The sequence below is a fragment of the Canis lupus genome, chromosome 13, assembly GCF_048164855.1.
Source record: "Canis lupus baileyi chromosome 13, mCanLup2.hap1, whole genome shotgun sequence".
NCBI lineage: Eukaryota > Metazoa > Chordata > Mammalia > Carnivora > Canidae > Canis > Canis lupus.
The window spans coordinates 55,975,667-56,003,513 of record NC_132850.1 but is presented as its reverse complement, the minus strand read 5'-3'; the positions used below and the strand labels follow the sequence as shown (position 1 = coordinate 56,003,513).

General features: G+C 35.4%; 1 protein-coding gene across 3 annotated transcripts in view; it reads right to left on the bottom strand.

The window, feature by feature from the left end:
- GRIA2 (glutamate ionotropic receptor AMPA type subunit 2) overlaps positions 1–27,847 on the bottom strand; it is a 149,376-nt gene that overhangs the window by 29,045 nt on the left and 92,484 nt on the right. For all 3 annotated transcript variants that reach the window (XM_072773767.1, XM_072773768.1, XM_072773766.1), the window contains 7 exons: positions 23,121–23,282; positions 10,159–10,326; positions 9,802–9,906; positions 9,007–9,117; positions 7,337–7,543; positions 6,465–6,835; positions 1,709–1,907 (listed from right to left, as the gene is read on the bottom strand). In XM_072773767.1, coding sequence (XP_072629868.1) covers positions 1,709–1,907; positions 6,465–6,835; positions 7,337–7,543; positions 9,007–9,117; positions 9,802–9,906; positions 10,159–10,326; positions 23,121–23,282 — 1,323 coding nt within the window. The remainder of the gene's footprint in view (positions 1–1,708; positions 1,908–6,464; positions 6,836–7,336; positions 7,544–9,006; positions 9,118–9,801; positions 9,907–10,158; positions 10,327–23,120; positions 23,283–27,847) is intronic.

Sequence of the window (27,847 nt, the reverse complement as noted above, 5' to 3'; positions counted from 1 at the left end):
AGTACTTAGTACTGCTGTTGTGCAAACAAGCTAATGACAGTAACTCTCAACATATATACACTAATCTGTAGGACAGTGTCTAGAAACAAATAAGATTATTTTAACTAACATTAAGTAGCACTAATAAGTAAACCGTGATATATAGCAGGTGCCTTTCTTCATTCACCTATTTCATTTACTGCAAAGGAAGAATATGAATAAAATATACAAATACAATAAATCCAAGTCCTACTAGTATACAAATGATAAAAACTGTTTCAAAATACACTTCTAATAGAGAATCATGCACTATTCTAATTTAATAGGTCCATTGTATGATCAAGTTAGAACATTTGCTCCTTTAAGAGTATTTATATGCATATTACATATATGTTCATAAATTAAAACAAGTTTTCATTAGTAGCAAATCTGTATTATAACATTCATACAGAAAACTGCATTAAAATCAAAGTAGCTGCCTATTGATTGATCACACTTCTGTGCTTAAATTGCTGTGCTTAAAGAAAGGATCAAGGTCCTGCCCTCCCTATACATACTCAGATTATTATGTTATCAGCTATGGTCTGCTCCCTCACACTTGTTCTCCTACCATATTTCAGCTCAGCTGAAGTATCTGGAAATTGCCACCAGAGGCAACATGGATGAAACAGTCCTCAAAGTATACTCTACTACTTCAACTCGAAGTTGAAGTCCTAATCCTAATTCTCACTAGATCCTAGATCTCACTCAAGCAAATTCAGATGCATTCAAAGATTTTGTTGTATTATCAGGGATCACTGTATGTTTTATATATATATTGGCTTGAGATCTAAGTTTATCAGCTGTATTTAAAAATTTTAATAGAATGAGTTCTTATATAGAGAAAATAGTATAGTGAAAGAAAATTATACGGACATCAGGTTTTTGGGCTTGTCCTATAAATAAATACTGTAAGGCCACAATTTTTTTTTGAAAAGTAAAATATGCTTAATAGACACATTATAGGGGATCCCTGGGTGGCGCAGCGGTTTAGCGCCTGCCTTTGGCCCAGGGCGCGATCCTGGAGACCAGGGATCGAATCCCACATCGGGCTCCCGGTGCATGGAGCCTGCTTCTCCCTCTGCCTGTGTCTCTGCCTCTCTCTCTCTCTGTGTGTGACTATCATAAATAAATTTTAAAAAATTAAAAAAAAATAGACACATTATAATTCCGCCATTTTAAAAGTTAGGAAGTTGAAGAACTTTGTTAGCCTTTCCTTGGAGAGTTTTTAAAAAATTCAGAATTTTCACACATTTATTTAATCTGTCTCCTGACACAGAATTAACATAACGGATTTTAAAGTGAGTCTTCAACTGTAAACTATGTAAAATATATGACAGTCATGCTTATTTAAAATTTAAAGAAAACACACTTTTGAAACAAAATTGAAGCAAAGTATAGTTAAATTTAATTATTTTTGAAACAATCTTTATGAAGCTATAATTCTATTGTAATGTTGTGTTTTCCTCCTAAGGAGTTAGGCAAGAGAAAATAGAGATGGAGCTGAGGATAGGGATGGAGAAAGGAGGGGTATAGAGACAAGGTCAAGAACAGAAATAGAGTTAGAGACAGATGGGGGTCACTACATGGTACCTTTGTGTACAGTACAGGAGGGAGTGAGGGAGGACAAAATTTAAAATGGTTACATTTTAAGATCAAAATCAAAAGTTAACAAAGCAGAATCTCTTACCCTGAAAAACTCTTTAGTGGATCCAGAGTCTAATGTTCCATAAGCAATTTCTGTTTGCTTAGAAAGATCCTCAGCACTTTCGATGGGAGACACCATCCTCTCTACAGTCAGGAAGGCAGCTAAGTTAGCCGTGTAGGAGGAGATTATGATCAGGGTAAAGAACCACCACACACCTCCAACAATGCGCCCAGAGAGGGATCTAATAACAAGTATGAAATGGATTTGTAAAGTGAAATGAATGACCTAATAAAAAAACCAAGTTAGCAGTATTATGCAAATATTGACTTATATGGGCATATTTAACTTTATACTTTTCAATATATCTGCTAGTTAATAGAACTAGAAATTATTAAGCATTTTGGGTAAGGAGTACAGATTAGCTAAATTTAATAAGCTACCTAGAGGCCAAAACTTTGGATTCCTCAGATTCCTTCATAGTTATAATACCCAAATCGTCTATAGTATGAAATTTCATAATGAAGCAATTTCAAGAAATGTGCAAATAATCCTGCCAATGCCCATCCTACTATTCATTCTTGACATAAGTAAATATGAACAAGAGGATTTAAGATCACTCATAAAACTCACAATAATGCTGACAAACAAAATCAAGTATTAAAAATAAAAGAACATGCACCATAGATGTAGCTCTAAACAGAAGAAACCCTCCCTTTAATTTAGCCAATAAAGTTCCAAAACCCTCAAAAATGTCCCAAATTTCATTGAGTTTTTGTGTGTGCAAAAACATAGGTTTTAGATACAGTGCAGGATAGAAAAATGGGAAAAAAATGACACAATAAACAAAGGGGTGACACAAAACATATTTGTTAATGAACAAAAATCTGAGGCTTCATGGCATGGACTGCTACCACCCTGTTCCTCTGTGCCTCCTGCTTAAGAAAAAAAGAAAACTCAAGGAAAACAAAATTAGACATTTAAAAGTCTGCCAAGATACAAATTCCTAATTTGCAACATAATAAAATAGCAATATTTCTTTGACCATAAATTCATATGTAAAATACTTTTTAAAAGCTTAATAGATTCCAAATAATGTACTTTGAAACTTAGGTAGATCTGTAGATATGGAAATAGATACATAGTCTATTATTTTGAAAGATTTGGTGGGATTCTACATATTAAGGAATTTAAGTAATATTAACAATCTAATAACATTTTGGGTTAATAACTTTTATGCCTAACAATTAAACTTGCTACAGTGAAGAGGTAACATTTCTAAAAATTTAAATTACAAATGTTTGGTAATTTATGGCCTAAAACAGACCTCTTGACATTTTACAGTAAGAAATAACACTTTTTGATGAAATAGATACTGTATCAAATGATTGGGTAATATTTGTAGAACAAACTCTTCTAGAGGCTAAGAAAAAGTGGGAAGCTAATTTAAAAGTAAAGATTTTTTTGATAAGTACATCTATTGCTAAAAGTGAAAGAGAGACAGCAAGCAATGAAAAAGAATATAATTAAGAGTCTTATTCATAGTCTCTGAGAGATGCAAAGAATTAAATAAATATGACTGGATGGAAAAAATGAACTACTCTCTTATATCCCAAAAAGGATATTAAATACATTTTAAATTTAAGAAACCTCTTGTGTAGACACAGCCACTCTCAAAATGTTCACTATTTATTCCATAACAATGGAAGGTATAATTATAGGACATGTATCCCATATTTAAGAGGGCAGCTGAAATCCCATAAAACAAAACCGACTTCTTGGTAATTGCTTTGACATTATACACTGCATGGTAATTGGCAGTGTATTTCAGAATCATTTTTATAATAATTCTGTCCCACTTGTAAATTAAACACAAGTTAAAGACATAAGCTGTTTTCTATTCCATGGCTTATGTCAGATTTAATGAGCTTAAATATGCCAATTTATTTAAAGTTTCACAAGAAACTCAAAAAATTAGCTGTACTTATACATCATTCAAAACAGAAAATTCTTGAGCAATTTATTATTCATTCATAAGTGTTTTCAAAGGATCAATTAATGTTTCATAAAGAGTTCCTGAGAAATTTTATGCAGGGGGAAAATTCAATTTATGTCTCACAGTGAGAGACAAAAATGGTTTCTCTAATTAAAAGCAAACCTTCACCTCCCTGAACCTGCACTCATGGAGCAAATAAACACACATGCTATCATTTCTTTATTTTTATTCTACCGTTTCTTTTAAATCTCTATTAAATAATTGTTTTAATAATGACATTTTTATGCATTGGAATCCTTTTGAGATATTAGGGGAAAAAACAGAGGCAAGCAGGAAAACAAAAGTCAACTTTATAGCATTTTTGCTCTCACAGTTTCTGTGGTTCTAGGCTTCAGACAACTATAGTTAAAACACTTGAAACTTAATTTCAGAAAAATGACTGATTCAGTTCAATAAATCGTTCCAGATTAAAATTTAAATGTTCCATTAATATTAATAATATAGTTCCATACCATATTCTACTTGAAAAGAGGTGATAAATATCTTTCAAAATATTTAAAGAGCATCTCAAAGTGATCTGTGTATTTCATGAATCATCATTATCATCATCATCATCACCATTATTAGATACTAGGTTTCTCTATTCTTCTTTTCTAACCTGGAGTAACCAGTATTGCATTGTAAAAAAAGATAGTTTGGTTTGTTTAAAGAAAATTATGAAATCTGCCAATATTATGCAGTGTGTTCAATATTTAAACACACAATACAGAATGAAAGATATGTACACTGAAAATTTTTTAGCAAAGCGAACTTTGCTCATATATATTCTGTGGCATAAAATAAATCAGTTTATAACAAGGAAAAATATACTACCTGAAATCTATTTATCTTACCAGGAAATAAAAATTATAAAAATTATTATATGCAAAATTGTAGTAAGTCATGACTCATGAATGAAATCAAATGCACAGAAAAAAAAGGCCATATTTTACTAAACGGGCTTGTTGAAAGTTATGTCATGGTGGACCTTGGGGTAACACAGATTGTTAGATGTGCCCTCTGCTTCAGGCCCTATTAATATGTTTTCTGTTCCTTGACAAGCACTGGACACCAAAACGACTAACTCAGAGCCACGATGCAGGAGGAGTAAGGCAAACAAACCTAAGGATCCATCTACAGGAACCCAGATCAATAGATCTTACTTTATAATGATTCTCATATACTTCTCCTCACTTACTCAAAAGGCAGAGCATAGTTAATGTTACCCTAGGATAATTGCCTTATATCTCAGGATTAAAGTAACGTTACACCTCAGTAGCCATTGTACCCAGGATGAATAATTTTATTATTATTTATGGACCCAAATATTCTCTGAGATCCCCATTTAGTTAGTATTTTCTCCCTCATTATTAGAAACTTCTCTTTATGTTAACTTAAATCAGATAAACTAAATACAGAGATAAACCTATGAATGTCATATATTTTGTCAGAGCTCATCATAATTATATATATAATATTGTTATATATAACATTACTATGTATTTCTGTAATGCTCTGTACTCTATATTAAAATTATTATACATATATGCCATGCAAATACCATTGGCATATTTCTGATTCAGTGCAGTTCCATAAAGAAGTCACAGGGAGTTAAGATTGTTTAGGTCCAAATAATTCATAACAATGTGTCCTATCAACAGAAAAGTAAGCCATTAATCATTTCTGCATACACGATACATTTAATTTATCTCACTGGGTGGAGTATACAACACTATAAAAGACAAATTTTTGAGTTTCTCGTATAGTTTTTTGATATTAATCAGTTATCTCCAAAGTGCTCAAAAACTAACAATATAATGAAATAGGATTAGAAAAGCCTTCCCCTTTACTAGTTATTAAGATATCCCATAGAATCAAAGGAAAGTAATCAAACTTAGATCAAATGTAGACCATAATTTAGGCTTTAAATTTGAAAAGATAAAAAAAAATAATAAATTTGAAAAGATCACACTAGAAAAAGCATGATTTATTCTTCTGAAGAGCCAGATACGGCTATCCTTCTTATTCATGTATGTAACATGAACAAAGGCAAAATATATTTTGTGAGATATTCATTATATTTAGGCATCCTAGTGCAGAAACTAACATATCATTATGAGACTAGAGGTGCAGAAATTTATTCCATTATGTGTGTGTATTGCTATTCAATTTGGCACAAGCTGCAATGAATCAGTCATCATTATTACTCAACTATGTATTTCTAAATACTTGGAAGACACATTATCATATGTTCCCTTTAATTCAGCAACCTAATCTTTAAAAAAAAGCAAATTTTACAGTATCTTTCTGATATCATTCACATGAGCTAATAATGGGAAAATAAAAGAGATGAGATGTGTGCCAATGAAGTTCTGTAAACAAGTTGTTGCTTTTGTAGTTAATAAGTAATGTTGCCCATTTTCCCATATACAGGTCTGTGGATCAACACACAGATGACTGTAAAATGAGAATATGCAGCAAAAACACGGTACCCCTCCAAGAAGGCATGGAATGATAGGAACCTTATGCATTTTATAGCCTCTCCATGGTGTGTATAATTTCACCAGAAAATACATGATCAACATTCTTAGAACATTGCTCAAGTATTTCACAGACTTATGCCAACGGTAAGGGTCTGTCCTTGAGTCTTAAACTGCTTGGACAGGTAGTCAGCAGCTGTTTAGTTCTTTATAGTGAATTCATAAACACCATGAATATCTGCTTGAGACCTAAAATGCACAAAGTTGAAGCAGGTGAGTAACCAACCTTGGCGAAATATCGCATCCTTGCTGCATAAAGGCACCCAAGGAAAACCAGAGACTATTAAAAATCCCAAATTCATTAGTTGATTCACTACTTTGTGTTTCTCTTCCATCTTCAAACTCCTCAGTGTGCCACTCGTAGGGGCTAAATCTGCTGACCAGGAATAAAACTACACTGACCCCAATGTAGGCAAAAACAATGCACATCCAGATCTCATAGGCTAAAGGATCAAGAAATGAAAACACTCCTGGTTTGGACTTCTGAGGCTTCTTGATCATGATAGATATCCCGAGGCTCATAAAGGGCTTTGAGAAGTCAATCACCTCTTCTCTCACAAGGGTAATAGTTAATGGAGCAATTGCAATGTCTGCTTTCTGTAAGGGAAACAAATGAAAGTAATAGTACCCAGAGTCATGGTCAGAAAGGAATCATGGTTACACTACATGGTTACAAAAGGGAAGGAAAGGAAATTAGGAGAAAGTCAATAATTATTTCCCTGCTGGAGTCCCAGTAAAGAATAAGCAAAAAAGCAATTTGTTCCCCAAATATTCTTCCTTTTTATAAATACACAGTCCACCCATTTGACTTGATGATGATAATTACATCTCTACACTGCATCTATGCCCTTGTAGCCTTTGAACAATGCATATGGTTCATATGCTTCAAGACAGATAGAATGCCTGTCTCATTTAGTATGTCTGTTTGCTTCTGACTTTATCCTTAATTTTCAGATGTTCACAAGGAAATATGATAGTACTCTTCGGGATTGTGGGAAACCAACAATCTCAGATATAGGTACTTTATGGGGAAGGGAGGCATTCTGTCAACAAGAGCTCAAACTGCATGACTTTATCTGGGAGAAGAGCTATACTTACCCCATATACAAGTTCTCCAACCATCCCATTCCAAATTTTCGTGTCAGCATCCCTGGCCCCATACTTGCCATCCCCAACAATTGTCAACTTGTACTTGAACCCACAATGTTTGGCGATTTCTGCAGCCAAGTCAACACAGTAGCCCTCATAACGCTCATTGCCTTCAAGCATTTCATGGTTTTTCTTCATCATAACATATGGAGATTCCTATATGGAAAGACAGTGCTTTCATTGATTAAAAAAAGAAATAGCTGTGGTAACTACTCTCACTGAATCAAGTCTTCTGATTGAATTATTATCTCTTAGCCAGAGAAATCATAGAACAAGAATGATGGAAAATATCAGTAGAAAAAAATTAAGCATAATGCTTTTGAAAAAAAAAAAGGTTCTCAAATGTCTAGCATTGTATTTTATTAATATGGTGTGTACCTAGCCATGCCAAAATAAGCAAGAAACTCAAAAGCATAAACTGTTGGCATGTCCCTTTGTCATGTTTGTTGACTCCTAGAGCTTAGGATGGATTAACGCTGCTTAACATCTGTTTTATTGAACTCTGGATCCACTACACTCTTAATCTAGGTTAGGACTATGCTGACCTCAAGAACCAGCATTCACCCAAAACCCTGTGGATTGCTGCTTCAAGGATAAGGTTCATGTGGAAATCAGGTTCATAGGCAGTAATGGACAGACTACAAGAATCATTGCCATGGTGATGTATTGATACTACCCTCTCAGATTTCATGTCTCACTTCATCTATGAGATACAATATCCTAGAATAATAATACAAGGTTGGAGAGTAGCTTCCCCCTGTAAATATAAGAAAAAAGAAGTATGAAAATGCTTCAGCATAGCCCAATATTCTCTATCGGAAAGTGGTATCAAGCATACTTGAGAGTTCAGTGAGATAGTCCCTCTCAATGGCATGATTGAGGCAAAAGCCCTCACATGTCTAGATTACGCCTATTAAGATATTTCCAAATGCCAACCAATGTTTTTATCCAAATCCCTATTAACTATCTCTAATTTTCTTCTCACTACATAGTAAAATAAAATATAATTATTTTGTCACAAAATCATGCACTATTAGTGAACCCCATTTCCTCCATCTCACTGTACCAACAACTTGCCACAATGATCTACACCTACCTTCCATCTCTCCAGAGCCTACATGGTCAAGATTCAGTTCAATTTTGTCTCATGCATTCAGAGCTGGCTATGTGCCAACAACTGTGTTGAGATTTGGGGTTAAAAAGAAGGAAAATGATCCTTATCTTTAAGGAGTTCATCTTACAAAGAAAGAGATGTTGCCAACATTATTAATACATGTAAAGATACCAGAACTGCATGGGAAGTGAAAGGTAAAGCAAGTGAGGAAATACAAGGAACGCTCTTCCAGACTTTTCCCCAGTTGTTCACACTTGCGGACGCACCAGTGCATGAATTATCTGTCAAGCTAAATTTCAGTATTGAAGAGGATAGGAAATATTTTGGATGCTTTAGCTAATGCCTGTGTAGTCCTTTTGATGGAGTAAATATGCTATACATGATTAAACAGTGCAAAAGCAGCACTACATTAGTTATGATCCTAAAATACAAAAAGCAATGCCAGATGGCAGATATTTTTTGTAAGAAAAACTGCAGTAAAGCATAGGCATCCATAGCTTATTACCAAAATTGTAGTGACAACAACAGTCTTATTCTCAAGCCCGGAAGTATCGTTTCCAGAAGGGAGCTCAGTAAGGGTAACAACCATTTTGTCCACTTCACTCCAGTATCCGATCTGAAAAAGGTTACAGAAGATAGGCACATGGAAAAATGATCTTTCTATTAGCCAAGCACTGAATAACTTCAAACTCATGTATGAGTCAAAAATTATATCTACATTAACTAAGTTTCTTCTTAACAAAGATGTATCTTCTATTTTTGTGACTCTACCAGAAAGAGGGATTATAAAAACTATGAAACAGTAGCAATTCTTAAAAAACGGCTTGTCTCTTCATGTTCACTTCTCATATTTTCCCAGGGAAATTTGTTTGGTAGTGAGCATACAGAAATAGAAATGAAATCCAAGCAATGGAATTTTATCCATAACAGGTAAAAGAAACGTGTCGAATTAAAATATTAATGCCTATGTGCACCAGCTATGTTTTGTCTTCTGAACCATAAACTGTCAGTGATGGTTCCTTTTCTTATCATTAAACTTCTTATACCTCAATCAAAAAACAAAACAGAACAAAAAACAGTTCTATACACAGTTGTTTAAAGATTACATTTCTGTATTACTTACCAGAAATGAATGGGTTAGATTTAGAAAAAATAATTAAAAATACATCTGTTTCTTGAAGTAGTTAAGCTCGACCTATGTGAACATACATTTCCAGGACTCTCTGGAAGAAGAGGTGATGGGTTAGCTAACTCACCTCCTCGCACAGAGAAAACTGCCTTTAGATCACTAATGATTTACCTTCCGGGGCCCATTAGTTTTGAGTTCCATGATGTTAATTGTATAGTTTATCCTTTTCCCGTTCTGGTCAAATTTTATATTTCCTGAGAGACCTTCAACCTGAACCTGACAAGGAAATTGGGAAAGTAGCACAGTTATCAATTTACTCGAACTAAAGACACAAACTGTACAGATTACTCTCACTGAGCTCAAGTTAAGAAAACTACATGTATAAGATTTCTTTTCATGCTCCAACCTACCTCTGTGCAATTAGGAAATAATATTCACTTTACATTAAACATAGCTAGGAGATGAACTTAGAGGGGAAAAAATAGTGTCCACTGTGAAGTAAATTCACAAACATTTGGAGTGACTAACCTGTTTGAGGGCCCTTTCTATTTCTACGCCTTGTCCCCAGGGGACTGCTGGGTTTGCGAGGCAATCTCCTGCATTCCCCCTCCGGGAGATCTCAATTCTCTGCTTCCGTAGGTTGCGGAAAGCTTCAGTCATCACTTGAACAGCGTCATAGGTCAGAGCAGAAGTATACTGAAAAGCATCACACACATTTCATAAGAATAGGAAAAAATCCAGAGACTGACCGCACACTGGCCATCTGGCCTGCAGCTGGCCACCATACAACACCATATCACGTGAAGTCCAAGAATTCAGACACAATTCCTGCATCTAGAAGTCGAAGAATCTGAGGTGGGGGTACAGAATATTGGGACTGTGGAGCATCCTCTTGACAATAAGTATGTCCTATTACGTTTGTATCTTAGCTATTTTGGGTGAGACCTTTCTAATACCTGTATATTTTCTTTTCGAACCAATTTCTCGGTAGAGCATCACTTTATGGCCTGATCTGGGGATCTAGGAAATTATCAAATTTACAAATAAACATTCCTCTACTAACGAGGTATTCATTTGGCAATAGGGAAAGAATATGGATTAGTTGAAGTCTCTAATTCTACTTCAGTGATGCTCACATAGATCTGCAATAGTCTTTGAAATGTTTGCTTTTAAAGATTCCCTAGGTGGTTATGGTAATCAAGAAGAACATCAAATTTCATAATTTCTTTTTTTAAAGATTTTATTTATTCATGAGAGACACAGGGAGAGGCAGAGATACAGGAAGAAGGGGAAGCAGGCTCCATGTGGGGACCCTGACGTGGGACTTGGTCCTGGGACTTCCAGGATCATGCCTTGAGCCAAAGGCTCAACCACTGAGCCACCCAGGTGTCCAAATTTAATAATTTCTATACTACCTTCATACTTGAACAGTTTGTGATAAAATAACATTGGTACCAAATCTATGGTATTCAAATCCCAGTGGGACAGCAGTAGGATTATTACAGGAGCTGGGGCCCAAACAGAATAAAAGATTGTCTAAGAGTATGAAGCATTGTCATAATAATGCCTGAATAGGCATTATTACATGCATGTATGTATACCACCATGTACCAAATGTATCATGCTGCTACTGTTAATGATAAATCACATTTTTACAAAAAAAGTTTTACATAAAAACTCTAACGAATACTGAGGAAATTTCTGTTCTTGAGCATTTTTCAATCTCTGGGCAACAAAAGTTCAGTGACACTGCACAAAAAAATGCAATATCATACTGATTTTATGACACCCTAAAATTCTTAACCACAAATCCAAAATGGGTGCTTAGTTTTTCCAAATCATCCTCTCCTTTCTTTAGTAACTTAGTTCTTCCACTCTCAAAAATGACTATTTTATACCTTCTCTTTTCTTCTGTCCTCAAATACCTACAGCTCTGCACATTCCTCTTTCTCTGAGTTCCTGCTGAATATCTTGCCTACGTGTTACCAAAAAAATAGAAGCCTCCAGACAGACATCCTTTATCTTTCAACCATGAAGCTGCCAAGATCACATTATCTCTGTTTCCTTCCTGAGTTGATGACACATGAGGTGGCCAAGCTGCTACATGGGGACAGACACTCCAACAGTGCACCAATGCAGTCCTTTGAATCTTTCTAAGGACATTTCATCTACAATTATGCTCTGAATATCCTGCATCAGCTTTTTTTCTCTCTCTACTGGGTCATCTTTAGCACTTCAAATGTTGTGATATCTCCTGACACAAATAGAGATAGATGATGATGGCAGATTGATAGATAGATAGATAGATAGATAGATAGATAGATAGATAGATAGATGACAGATACAATAACTGCTTCTTAGGTTTACATATCCTTCCAATACTCACTTCTTTTTTTTTCCTGTTTCCTTCATTAGAAAATTTAAGAATTTACTAAGCTTGTCATTCCACATCAACTTTCCTTGCTCTAAGTGGTCTCACTCAGTTCGTGGCTTTAAATTACATGTATGTGCTCAAACGTTACTTCCGCAATGATTTCCTTCCTGCCCAGCATGGTCCCAGTCACTCCCCTTCACATGACCTTATTTATTTTCTTCATAGTCTCTACCAGTATCTGAATATCTTGTTCACTCATTCTTTATTTCTCTATTTCATCTCTCTTCCCCACTGGAATATTTACCCTAGGAAAGTAGAAAACTCATCTGTCGCCCCTGAATTCTCAGAGCTCAGGGCAGGGCCAGACACATCGAAAAGACTTAGGAAGGAAGGAAAGAATGCAGGCAGGGAAGCCAGACACCTTGATATGGACCCTATCTTTACAACACAATTCACATTCTCTTCCAGTCTAATGAAAAGATGTATGAACAGATCATTGCAATATGCCTATCATAATGTTACAAATCAGTCTGATGGTAGATAGATGTCAGATTTATCCTTTTAATAGAGAGATCTTACAGTAAGGCAAATGAAAGATAGTTTATGTAGTATGAATCATCCCCTCCACGCATCCAGAAATTTTGTAAGCCTCCATTTTTCTAATACTAAAACAGCAGTGTGAGCTTATCATCATTTAATCTTTGCTTATATTAGTTTAGTTGAATCACTTTCATTTGACCATATGAATGAGTCAAATTTGATGGGAAGACTGGTAGGAATAAGAAAGAGAGAAAATGATTTTGAGGTCGTGTGCACTGAGTGCTGTAAACTGTAATAAAATATTCATGTTTACCTCTAGGTTTTCTTACTGTCTCATGTGATACCACTTAAGCAATGGATTTGCAGGCCTGTATGTGAGTCCACTACATATTCAGATTATACCCCAGATGGTTTCATTTGAGTCTCTCACAGATATCTCAATGAGACACATTTAAATAAAACCCATCACCATTTTTTCCAAAAAATCTGTAACCTTTTTCTCCAAACTGTACATGAGAGAAATTAGCAAAATATAGTATGTGACAAATCCATCCATGTTTCAAAACAACTCACATTTCTGAAAGTGAGAGGAATGTTTAAAATCTATACTTTCTGCTTTAAGAAAGTATAATGCCATTAAAAAGTGATACTAATAAAGGTTATATAACAATATGAATAGTCAATTATAAAATTAGTGAAAAACATTATTACAACTAAATTAAAAAACACCCTCTTTATTGATTAATCAGTGGTAAAAAAAATAGTAATATCCTTTGAACAGATAGGAGAAAGAAAAATAGAAAAAAATGGTTCTAAAAATAGGGAGGAAGCATACATGATTATATTTTTTCCAAGTATTCTAGAATACTCCTGTACTGTTTTTTAAGAAAAACTATATTATGGTAATCAAGACATTATTTAAATCTTATCTACTTAAGAAAAGATCTGGAGAAATAAGATAAGACATCAGGATTTATCTGTCATACATGGATGTTTGTTTCTATTCTCCTAAGAGAAAAAAAAATTTGATTGATTTGCTTTCTTATTTAGTAATTACTTCATTGCCAACCTAATTTTTAAAATAAAGTCTAGGTCATTGAATAGGAAACAGAGCCTAAATTGAATAAATTGGATATTAAAAAAAGAAGTACTGCAATGCACATTAAAAAAGTCATGGTAATAGTTAAAAGCCAAAATCTTCATTGAGTCAGCCGCTCACATTACTACATTACTATGAGAAATCTATAAAGCCATCTGCTAAATGTTTTAGAGGTCTATAAATGTTGGCGAACTACATTAAAAAATAAGATTAGGTTGAATGAACTAAAAAGCACTGAGGTCCATGCAGCATGTTACAATTATGCGGAGCATGAACACACTAAGAAGAAAAATCCTTTCAACCTTTTTCAAATGTTCAAATGTTCAAATTTAATCAAGTCTCCAGCCTATTATTGTTTTAAATTAAAAGTCACAATCATAGAAACACAATTCTGGACTGAGAGAAAATAAGCAGACACTGTATCCAGAGTTCTTCTTTGTTTATGTTCTACACATGTGGCTCGTTTAGTTTTCTAAACAAATATATTCATATTTTTGATTGGAGAGTTGGATGTTTCAGTTTTATTTTTCCATTCACTAAACTAGATGTAAATTAATTTGAAGGGAACATGATGGCAATGTAACTATCTCCTTCTTTGAAAACAAATGCATCATCTCTGCCCCGATGTTTATGTTCTGTGAAATCCCTCAGCTGAGCTGGAAATTTATAATTCAGTGGGGGGGCCATTATGTTTTGCAGTGCTGTATCACAATCGCATCATATCCACACTTTAAGAAGAAATCTGGGAAAACATTTTTATGGTCCATTTTCCAAAAGCATTTTTTATCCCATTTGAAATGTATATTTATTGAGACATTTTTCTAAAACAAAATGAAATATGCATTTTAAACATGTTTGTTATGCCCAACAGTCATCAGACATTATTCAATAATACGTTCCTGTAATCACTGGAACCAGGAAACAGTATTCTGAGAGCCAAAAAAAAAAAAAAAAAAGGAATGAAAAGAAGTTCTATGTATGCTTAGAATTTAATGAACATATAAAAAGGATAAATAGGCTATAATGTAACATTTTATGGGTCATTATTATGACAGCACCTATTCCTAAACATATGTTATCTGTACTGTGCTAAAGTAGAAAACATCCAAAGAAAAAGGACCAGACTTTAGATATTATAAAAGTGCTAAAAACTTACTAGGAATGGCCACTTTCCAAATTTTCTTTGATACTTGAAATTGAATTGTATCCACTTTAGAAAGCATTGAACATATCATCAGAAGACAGGGCCCAAGCCCTGATTTTATCATTTACTGCTCAATTGCTGTGAGCAAGGAATCTTACCAATGAAATAAGAAAAGCAATGCCTCTTCTATGTCATAGTAGAATTGGAAAAGCTGGTGAAGAAAAAAGAATTTATGTTGACCTAGTTCTCTACATGCCAAACTTGAGCTGGTGGTTTCCTCATAAGTCTTTTTAAAAAAATTCTATGCAACGAATATTTTTGTTCCAGTTTTATAGATGAAGATTACAAGTTAACAAGTTACATTTTGCCCAGGGTCACAAAAAATTAAGGTGGAGTTTGAATCCAGACCCCTGTGTTTCTGGGGCAATGATGGTAATCAACCATTCTGGTTTGCCAGGTACTATTCCCATTTTAAGCAGGAAGTCTGCAGTCCCAGGAAACTTCTCAGTACTGGGCACACTGGGACAGTGGGTCTCCTTTTCGGCAAACACCACATCAAATGAGTACAGTTACAGGAAATGAGAAGCCGTGTGGCTGCTTAGAGCTTGTTGAATATGTGCCCTTTGAAACTTCACTGCACAAAGTCACAATATATTCACAGAAACTCAACATCAGTGGAGCAACAGGAACTCTCACTGCTAGTGAGAATGCAAATGGTACAGCCACTTTGGGAGACAATTTGGCAGTTTCTCACAAAACTAAACATACTCTCACCATATGATCCAGCAATTCTACTACTTGGTATTTTCCCAAAGGAGTAGAAATCATGTCCACTCCAAAACCAGAGCACAGATATTCGTGGCAGCTTTATTGCTAATTGCTGAAACACGGAAGCAACCAGGATGTCCCTCAGCAAGGGAATGGTACATCCAGATAATGGGATATTGCCACTGCTAAAAATGAGTGAGCTACCAAGCCACGAAAAGACATAGAGGAAACTTGAATGTGTATTACTAAGTGAAAGAGAGCCAAACTAAAAATGCTACTTACTGTATGATTCCAACTACATAACATCCTGGAAAAGAAAAAACTACAGAGACAGTAAAAAAGATCAGTATTGCTGGGAGTGAGAGGAAAGATGAATACGCAGGGAATGGAGGATTTTTAGAGCAGTGAAAATACTCACTATGAAATTATAATGACAGAAGCGTGTTATTATACATCTGCCCCAAACCACAGAACATACACTAAGAGTGCGCCACAGTGTAAACTACGGACTTTGGGTAATTATTACGTCAATGTATGTTCATCAGTTTGAACAAACCAATCACTCTGGTGAGTGAGGCGGATATTGGAGGAGGCTGTGCAGTTGTGGGGGCAGAGGGATATGGGAATTCTTGGTACTTTTTGCTCAGTGTCCCTGTGAAACTTAAACTGCTCTAAAAATGTTAAATCTTAATTACAAAATTTTAAAAATCAACTTGGTTAGTAAGCACACAGGCCATATCGCATTTCCAAGGGTGAAAAAAAACAGCTCCATTGGCAAAAAACCAAAATGAACATCTTTTATTATTCTTCATGAGTAATAAAAATAATTTTTAATCCACTGTGAAGAAAGACTCTTTATGTGAAAGGAATACATTAAAAATTACATATTTCACCTAAATTATTGAGGCTGGCTACAGACTCTGTTTGAAGTCTTGCTTAAGGACCAAGACTTTAATGTTCTGAAGCTTTGGATTCACTTAAGCACTCACATTTTCAGATAAAACTAATTAGATTCATCCAGATGGAAAAAAAGAACCTCAAATCAAAACATTATCTGGCTTTGATTCACTCATCCGTAGGTAGAGAGTTTCTTAGAGGCAGATCTTTTATTTTGTTGGTTGCATAAATTCCTCCCCGACTCGGTCTCCCTACTTCCTAGGACTCTTCTACCAGAGTGAAAATTCTTTATCTTTTATAATCCAGGAAAAATAAACAAATACGTTCCAAGACATTTTAGGATTTAACTTCGATATCTGGAGTTCAGAGATGAGTGCCTGTAGGTCACTACAATTTTTGAGAGACAGGAACCATTTAAGATGTCACAGATTCAGCAAAAATTAGAACTATTAGTGTATGTTTTCTTAAATGCCTAAATTAGCATTTCACATAATCATGGCATTTGAGACTTGGGAGAAATCTTACATACCATCTAAACTTATTCCTTTTACAATTAAAGAAAATGTGGAAATGAGACTAACCCAGATACCCCTGCATTATTATCACAAATAGTAGGAAAGTCTTTTTACTTTTGGTGCTGTAATATCCATTTAAATAACACAATATATTATTTTCTCAATTACTTTTTATAAAAATTTTACCAGTATCAAAAATTTAATTTATGGGCTTATTTCAGCCATTTACATAATTCTAAGCCACAGAACATAAGAAACTAAACACGTCAAGGCTCTAGGTTGTTGTGTGGCAAAATACTTTAATATTAGGATTAGGGGATGCCAATGTGTCAGCAGTGCCTATGGTCAGTTAAAATGTTCAAGAAGCAGAATTAATTCTATTAAGCCACCAGGGTACTATATAATGCGTGGCGCTAATTAGTGAACTGAAAAAGATTATGCTATTTTTAGACAGGCCTACTACTAACTCTCTTAGGACAGCAATTAAGAAAGTTTGGGTCTTGTGCTTTAAGTCGTTTCCTGATCGAAATGAGATTCTGGTGGGAAAATATTACTTAAAGCACCACCGAGGTGTCAGTCACGTATTATTGTTGGATTCCTTAACATCGGCAGAACAGCAGAACATCGCAGACACAGAAGTTGAACTAAGGTTCAAATTGTCGATGTGAAGGGTAGAATGGATAATGATAATCTTGCAAGTTGCTGAAGACACCGAAAACACTGAAAATCTATCTAAAAATAGAGACATTTGTAAATTATTTTTGAGATAGTGGCAAATCATCTTTATTATCTGCCTCTTTTGACACTTTTTTTGAAGGAAGGTAAAGTGGTCACTTTAATTGTCACTTTTAGGTCTGGGTGCCACGATGGTTCAGGTCTGATGATGAAAGTCATTCTACACTTCATCAAGCAAAACAACACGCTTTTTCTGCCAGGGCTGAAGAAAAGGACCTAACAAATGTTAGAGCAGAAATTTTAACCAAATTTCATAGCAATGATAATTACTTTTTTTAAATTTCTCAGTGATTTGGTATTTTCAAAGGGTTTATTTATATTTTTATATATCAACAAATACCTATTATGTGTGTACTGTGTGTAAACCACTGTAGGAGGTTTGGGGTCAGGAAGATACACATGATGGAGACTGCCTTTTGGAGTCTTGTTTATATCCACAAATATCTTTCAACTGAATTTATTTACTATATAATAAATGAATGGTTATGATTTCTGCAATAATTATTTCTTTTATGAATAAAGAAATCTCAGAGAATGGCCATTGGTCACAAATCCATTGACTGCCCTCCATCCTGGTGCCATCACCACAGTTCAGACAACTATGACTGGTTGCCTGGATTGTTCGTGATATCTTCCTAAAAGCTCATCTGCCATCAGGGGCACACCCTGCAGTCTATTGTCAGCAGACAATGTTGCAGAAGAGGGTAGCCAGTAATCTTTCTGGATCAAAACCAGGATAATCGCTCTTGTCTGGTGGTTCCTTAATGCTCTCAGAATAAGACAAGAAAATTCCTTAGACAATCTACAAGGCACGCAAAATCTGGATCACACATATTTCTAAAGAAGTATCTCCCAAAACACCTCTGTTCAGGGGCACCTAGGGGCTCAGCGGTTGAGCATCTGCCTTCGGCTCAGGTTGTGATCCCAAGGATCCTGGGATCGAGTCCCACATCAGGCTTCCCTGGGATTCAATCCCAGGATTAGGGATCATGACCTGAGCCAAAGGCAGATGCTCAACCACTGAACCACCTAGGTGCCCTGAGATTGCAATTTTATTTATTTTTATTTTTTATTCTTTTAAAAGATTTTATTTATTTATTCATGACAGACAGAGAGAGAGAGGCAGAGACACAGGCAGAGGGAGAAGCACCTCCATACAGGGTGCCCGACGCGGGGCTCGATCCCGGGACTCCAGGATCACACCCCGACTGAAGGCGGCGCCAAACCGCTGGGCACCTGGGCTGCCCAAGATTGCAATTTTAAATAGACAGTCTGCCACTGCCTTCCTTGAGAAGATGGCATTTGAACAAAGATCTAAAGGGTGACACAGGCTTAGTCACGCAGATATTTAAGGGGAGAATAGTCCAGAAGCTGAAATGGCCAGCATGAAGACCCTAAAGTGGAAAGGTTTCTTCTGTGCTTAAGAAACACCAAAGAGGTTTATGTAGCTGAAGCCAAATAAGCAAGGGGGAGCGTGTCAAGAGGTGGTCACATGCGACTGGGTGACAGAGTATTTAGGGCCTCAAAGGCCAAAGAGAGAACTTCGGCTCCCACGTCACATGAAACAGAGGGCCATGGAGAGCTCGGAGCAGAACAGTGACATAATCTAGTTTATGTTTTAAAGAGGCCACGGACATGGAAGAAAGAAGGCAAGTATGGAAGCAGGGAAATCAGTTTAGGAGACAATTGCAATAATCCTGGCAGAGAGACGATGGTGGTTGGATTTAGGGTGGTAGCAGGAGACAGGGAAGCAGTACAGCAGAGCTGACAGGATTTCCTGACGGACTGGCTGTGGGCTCTGGGGAAAAGGAGGAGTCAAAGCCATTTAGAAGTGTTTGGTCAAAGTAACACCTGATAACATGGAGTTGGCATCAACTGAGGTAGAAAGACCTTTGAAGGCGTAGTTTACAGGGGCTAAAGAAGGAAGAGAGGGGGGAAATCAGAAGTTTAGTTTAGAATACATCAATTCTAAGATGTCAATAAGACAATTTTCATCCTTGCTACAAGGCGATTGCTGGTTTCTAGTCTGAAGACTTATAAATTCCCTGAAGACTAGACCTTTGTCATTTCTCTGACACCTAGAACAGCGCCAGCATGCAGAGTAAAAACTTGATGAATATGTACTGAATGGACAAATGGATTGAAAAATAAATGAATGAATGATCGAACCTTGCCTGAAATTAGCAATCTGTGAGTCAGATTTAAAATCTCAGTACCGGGATGCCTGGGTGACTTGGCAGTTGAGCACCTGCCTTGGGCCCAGGGCGTGATCCTGGAGACCTGGGATCGAGTCCCACATCGGGCTCCCTGCGTGGAGCCTGCTTCTCTCTCTGCCTGTGTCTCTGCTTCTCTCTTTGTGTCTCTCATAAATAAATAAATAAATAAATAAATAAATAAATAAATAAATAAATAAGTAAATAAATAATCTTAAAAAAAAAATCTCCGTACCATGACTATAGAGTTATTTTTTTGTAGAGTACAAGAATGAAAAAAAAAATAACATCAGCAATTTATATTTTGTGGTTTTTAAAAGGTGAAATATTGAAACATTTATCTTTCACTTGTAATTATTGAATAAGAATGATTTTTATTAAGAAACTATGGAAGCTTCATTAACTTTTGGAGACTGAAACTTTAAATCATTCATTTATTTAGTACTTCCACAATTTGAAATAATTTATTTTTTTTAAAGGTTTTTTTTATTTTTATTTTTTTATGACTGTCACACAGAGAGAGAGGCAGAGACACAGGCAGAGGGAGAAGCAGGCTCCATGCACCAGGAGCCCGACGTGGGATTTGATCCCGGGTCTCCAGGATCGCGCCCTGGGCCAAAGGCAGGCGCCAAACCGCTGCGCCACCCAGGGATCCCCTGAAATAATTTATATTATATCCAAAGCCGAACCATGGAGAGAGTTTTATGAATTTCATTTTTACAGGTTTTTATGCCTATAATGTAAGTTTTTATTGTGGTGATTTTAATAAAGTGTGATTTAAATTACCAGGCAATGTACCAGGTACAGTCAATGACCCAAAGACAACATAGAAAGAAATCTCATTAGGAAATATTCTTGCTTTCCTTCCTTAAACGATCATATATATATAAAAAAAAATATGCTACTTGTTTATATCAGAAAATACTATATTGTCCCTCAAGTAATTTTTCTTTCTTTCTTCTGCCTACGGATGCAGAAAAAAACATGAAAGCCCTGTCCTGTAATTCTTATCTTTTACATCTGTTGACAGTTGAAGACCCTTATCTTGGCAACTCCCACAAAATGTCCATCTCCCCCCCCAATCCATATATTTTAAATTTTACAGCGGAAACAAAACAAATGAAACAAAACAAAAAACAAAAAAACAAAAAACAAAACAAAAAAAAAAAAGAAGAAAAAGTAGTTTCCTGACTCTGTCATGCCCTTGTATCACTTTGAGTCTGTGTACAGGCTCTTTTCCCAGCACCCTCCCCATATTTCTCCCTGCTGAACCATGTGCAAAGCCCTAGTAAGACCCCCCCCCCCCCCGCTTCCAAAATGCCCTCCTTAACATCCCTTCCTCCATACCATCCTAACCATTTGCAGGGAGTGGCATGTTTTATGTGCATCATTCTCTGTTATATTTGCTAACTGACATGTGAATCTCCTCCATTTGACTGGAGATTATCACAGATGAGAGTCTTTTCTTTTCTTTCCTTTTCTTTTCTTTCCTTTTCTTTTCTTTTCTTTTCTTTTCTTTTCTTTTCTTTTCTTTTCTCTTTTCTTTTTCTTTTTTTCTTTTTAATTAAGTTCCTGGTCCTCCAGTAACTGAGCAATACCTCTGTGTTGAGATAAACTCCTACGCAAAGCCTTTTTCTCCACCCAGATTCAATTTTTATCAAGAGTCAAAGGCCATATAAAATATGTCTCCTATTGATGCCTGTGTTTCCAAAGCTGTGCTGTCTTTGTAAATTTGTTTAATCTCTAACTAGGGTCAAACACTGAATCAGAGCCTACATTTTTTTTTTTAACTTATCACCCTATATGCTCTTTGCAGCACCTTGCACCAAAGGGCCATCACGAGCTCTCTGAAACTTGGCAGAAGTAGAGGAAAGAAAAACACTATGGAGGGAAATGCTACTGCAGGAAGGGAGCAAGCTCTCAGCTCGAAATCTGGAGCTAGGTTTTGATGAAAATGTTAACAGAATGCATTGCTAAAGATCTCTCACACCCCAAATCTGTCTTGCATTTAGATATACGACCCATGCACTTCAATAATGAGATGACTTCCCGGAGAAAACAGTCATCTCATTTTGCGCTCATCCTTCTCACAGCAGACAGCAGTGGTAGGAACATGATGACTAACAGAGTATTCAAAAGGAGCAAGTCGGTTCTATTTGGGGATGAATGCCATATGCAATCTTCATCAGAGAGCTTAGAAGGCGCCGTGTTGGAATGGATAGAAGCCCGCAGTTCCACAGAAGGAGAGCACAGGTGGAGACAACCTGACACCAATGAAAGGACTAGGTGTCCATTTGTTTTCTCATGAGCCTTGCTACGTCAATGTATTTCCAAGTCCCACAGGACCGCTATAAACTGTGTACAGATTGACTATCAGTCAAGATCACCAAACAAGAAGTCACCTAGTATTGAGGAAAAAATGAACTCTGGGTTATTCTTTCACATTCTATGAGATGCTTTCTGAATTTAACTTCAAATTAACAGAATCCATTCGTATTCAATGCTTTTAATCCTACAGATTTAAAGCCAAAAATCTGTATATATTTTTTTCTCCATTAGGTGCAGAAAACAACAAGGACAAAACCTTTCCCTAATGTAAAAAGAGTAGAGCAACTGAAATAACACTGTCCCTGACTGATTCATACACGATCTGCTTAATAATACACATATAAACAAACAAAATCACTATGCATTTGAAATGCCTTGCAACTCTTGCTCTTATTTTTCATAAATGTGGTTTCATAAGAATGTGATCATTTCATTCCACTCACTCTTTGATCTACTCTTATCTCTGTTCTCAATGGGGTGACCAACAAATGGGGGAAAAATCTTCCTATCAACAGCAGAAACATTTAATATTTGAGGTAAATATATGTATGTAGGTAAATACATAATAAAATGTGCTGAATAAACAAGACAAGTCCAAACCCACGGGAGAACAAAAGATGCATTTGGGCATTGCACATATCAGAACAGTGCACTGCACTCAATAGTCAAAGATTCCTTGTTTGATTGCATGAAGCATTTTTTTTTTTTGCATGAAGCATTTAATTTTTTTAGTCACTAAAACAAATTAAGATTTTTATCTTCTTCCTAGACTGTTCCAGAGAACGTGTTGGCTACTTGACAGCAGTTAGCTATAGATAGATACAGATATAGACACAGGCACAGATGTAGATGCACATATTGGTAGATAGATATATACCTTAATTGTAGTCGTGTGTGCTCCCGGGTATTCTTTTTCTTCCAGTGTTGACCATCTTTCTATAAATTTGGATACCAGGGAATCATCATAGTCCACTATCTGAAATCCAGAGACGTTTGCACCTCCAAACTGAATTTTTAATAGGTCTCCATCAGTAAATCCCTAGACATAGGATACGTGTGTCAGGCTTTCTATTAGGAATAAAAGAACTTGACACTCACAAATAACTCTAGACATTGTGGTTTTACAAATATCAAAGACTACATGGGAGATAAAAAAGCCTAGAGTAAATGTTTCATGTATTTATCAGCCAATACTCTGTACCCAGTTCATACTCTCATTTTGGCACCACAGCGTATACTTCATTAATGATTGTTTATTGGTTGTACTCACATAAAAGTGCTCTATTTTATTGAGAAATCTTCCATGGAAAAGTATTGGTTTTATTTATTGAATCGACAATAGAGCATTACTACATAGTTATATATATTTAATAACATGAAGCTAGTTCCCCAAGAGCTACATTTTAAGCAAGTTATTCCCGTTTAAATTGTTCATTCTCTCAGGGGATAAAACAACTTTAAAATGAGAATGGAAGGTACTAAATGCCTAGTCATTATTTGAAAACAATCAAAGAATTTCATATTAAGTATTGAGCTTAATATTGAACTTAATTTTTATAAAATATATTAAATTTTTAAATCAATCTTTTGTATTATTAGAATGAATTCAGTCATTAGTAAAACCATGATGTGGTGTTTCCATTGATTTCAAATATTGTGCTGTCATGAATTCTATGTCATTTTGAGAGTACATTCTCTCAAAGATGAAATCACAATTTTAATAAATCACAAGTATAAATATTTTCACCTTATAGATTTACTCCTTGCTATTCTGCATAAGGGTTGAAAATCTCTGAATCCAAGATACAGGAAAATCTTTTCTTTGTTATTGATATTAAAAAAAACATATTTTAATACTATTTGTGTAAAGAAGGATACTTTGTTATTGGCTCATAATTTTGGTTTTTCTTTTTATTAAAATAGTACAAATAGTGCAAGAATATATGGAACAAAAGTCACAGATTTTCTGCTCTGGCCCACCCATGCTCCAGTTAAGCTGCTTGAAAACAATTGACTGCAGTAATTTTCTTTTCTCATATTTATCTCCATATTTCTGCATGACACATTTTTGCTACTGTTTCTTTTTATTCATTTTTGATAATTTTTATTGAGTTTTTGCTTATGTCAGATGAGTATGTAATTCATTCACATTTACCTGCTCACCCATTTTCATGACCACAGTTTTCATGTTTATAATTCTGTCATTCAGAGCAAAGCCAAATAATGTGCTGGGGCTGCATTTTCTTTCTTTCTTTTTTTTTTTTTTTTTTTTTTTTTTTGAGAGAGAGAGCAAGAGAATGAGCACAAGTAGGTGGGAGGAAAGGCAGGGAGAAAGGAAGAGAGAGTCTCTTAAACAGGCTCCACACTTCATGTTCAGCACAAAGGCAGGGCTAGATCTCACAACCCTGAGATTATGACCTGAGTGGAAATCAAGATTTGGAAGCTTAACAGACTGAGCCACCCAGCAGCCCATATTTTCCTTCTTGAATAGTTATTTCAATCTTTACATTAATAATTGCTTCATTTCTTTCATTACTATCATTTTGTATATACCTATCTTATTTTCCTCTAGTTGCTCCATGAGAACTTTTCATGTTTATATGAGTAAATATATTTTTAATAACATCAAGCATATCAAGTAATCTGTTTCTCTTTTTTTCTGAATATTTAACTTACAGAAGACTTTCTGAATGCTGAGATCTGAATTGGAGGCTCCTTCTATATCCTCTGCAACTGTTACTCTGGATTGTCCCTTCAGCATGTTTCTAAACATGCTTCCCCTGCTTTCTGGACCACTATTCTCTCATGTTTTATTCCCTTCTTCTTCTAGAGCCCTCAACATTTTCCTAAGACACATCAGAGGTAAATTTTTTGAGACATTAAATGTTTCAAGATAGGTTTATTTTGCTCTGACATTTGATTTTTATTTTGGCTGGGTACATAATTTTAAGTTGAGACTCTCATTGTTCCACTGACATTTGTTCTTATTGAAAACTACAATGTCATTATTTCTAATCATTTTTTGAATTATTATTATTATTTTTAAAATTTTTATTTATTTATGATAGTCACAGAGAGAGAGAGAGAGAGAGAGGCAGAGACACAGGCAGAGGGAGAAGCAGGCTCCATGCACCGGGAGCCCGACGTGGGATTCGATCCAGGGTCTCCAGGATCACGCCCTGGGCCAAAGGCAGGCTTCAAACTGCTGCGCCACCCAGGGATCCCTCTAATCATTTTTTGTATATGACCTGCTTCATACTCCTCTCTGCCTCTACTTCTCACCTGTCTGAAACCTTTAAGATCTTTTATTGATCTCTGAAATTTCATGGTGACATTTTCTTTGAACTATGAAAGAAGCCTCTTTTCTTTCATTGTTTTATGTACTCAATGGACATATTTGTGTCATCAAGTACTGAGAATTTTTCTGAATGCTTTTTGATGATTTCCTTCCTCTGCCTTCACTATTCCATCTTTCTAGAATGCTTATTAAGAGACCGTAACTCTTAGATTAAAAATCAAGTCCCTTGCAATTTCCCCTGTACAGACCACTTCATATTGTATTGTCATTATGTTACATAATCCGGAAATTTTTTCTTAACCTTATCATCAGTCTTACAATTTTACATTTTATTATTAAAAAAAAAAACAAATAACTTCCCATAGTTCTTTCTTATTCTCTGAGTTTTTTTTTCCTTTTCATAACATAACTTTTTCTTTTCTTTATGGATAATTAACTTTCTCTTATTTCTCTGTGGATACTCATTACAATTTTAAGTATTTTTCTTGTATTTTCTGACAGTCCTATTTCTTTTTATTTTATTTTCTGTTTGTTTATATGTTTGTTTTATATTATATCTTAATGGCCCACACTTTTCTCAAATGTCTGATTCTGCTTCACTATTTAACAGTAAGCCACTAAAAAATTTCTTGGAATTTGCATGTGCATGGAGGAGGCTCCTTGACAAATGTGCTTCATTGTAAGGTAGATAGTCAGGTGGGGTGGACTGCAGTACTTTTTGTCCATATTTATGGGCTGAAGAAATGAGAACTGGATCACTTTATGACCATTTCTTCATCATTTTATGTACAAATTCTCCTTTTAAATGCTGTATCAAGAACTTAATCACAATATGTGTTTTGGGAGCCTAGTCAAGCATTACCATCATGAGGAAATTAATCAATAATGATATCTGAGGACTTTTTTATCTTTTATAGCCACCTCCTTCAATACTCATTAGACACTAGACAGAAAAAAGGGGACATTTCCAACCAAGAATTTGGAAGATGAAAGCTCATCAACTCTGAATGACATTCTTCAATTTTAAATGTCAGTGAAATTTCAAGTGCCCTTAAATTCTCAGAAACTGTAGCACTCCTCAGAATCTTTGAACCTACTGATTCACAAGAAGTTCCATATGGTGAAGATATCAAGTATTCAGAGATGGAAAATCAAATTTGAATTCAGATAAAATACTAGGTATTTTTCTCTCTAGAAGCATGACAACAGCATGCACTTGTTTTCTGTTTTTTTAATCTTTTTTACTTGGGTCATTCGTATATTTCTTTCCTTTTCAAAGCATCAGATATCAACTCTCAAATTGATGAGCCACCTTCTGTCATTATTTCTCAATGTTCCAATACAATCTTCTCCATCTGGACGTTTTTAAAGATCACGGCTTTCAATGTGGCTCTGTGTTGTTCATCAAATGGCACAATTCACACAGGGGACTGACTGTCCAGGCTGTTCCCTGCACAGAATGTGGTTCTGAAGTGAGTGAATACAGAGCTTCATCTATTTTAACCCTTGCTTCTCTGCTAGGGAGTCATTTAGGATCTATAATATCATATTAATGGATAAATTCTAATTAATTTTATACTATTTAGCCATTTCATTGGTAAACTGAAGTTTTATCTGAACAACCAACTTCTACTAATAACATGCAGGTTTGAGATTTAATATTCTAAATCACTGGTGCCACCTTCTAGTGAAAACAGTATCAGTTGTAAAGTTTTTTTTTTCATCATTACTAGAAATAATGTCTTCTGATATAATAATCTGACATTCTACAAACCACCTATGGAAACAAATCTACAGGGGTGCCTGGGTGGCTCAGTCGGTTAAGTACCTGACAGTTCAGGCCATGATCTCAGGATCATGAGATCAAGTCCTGAGTAGGGCTCTATGCTGCTGAGCATAGAATCTGCCTGAGATTTTCTCTCTCCCTGTCCCAGTACCATCCCTCTCTCTAATATATATAATATATATATATATATATTATATATTTGGACAAATATGAAACCTTTTCAGAGTCCTATTATGCTATTTAGAATAAGCTCTCATTTTTTTTTCTGCCTTTTCTCACTATCTTCTTGAGGTTAGGGACAGCAATGTTCTCAATCAAGTAAGATCAGACTTCTTCAAAGAACATTAACCTCTTCAATGATAGAGGCTTAGGGTCATTTACTGCTGATCTAAAAACTATTTTGAAAAAATGTCTAATGATAATTCTAAACTGGCTCCGATTATGCTTAAGAGAGATACAGTTAACCACTTGATTGCTCAGTATAATTGCAATTTGACAGAAATCTCAATGAAAAAGTGAT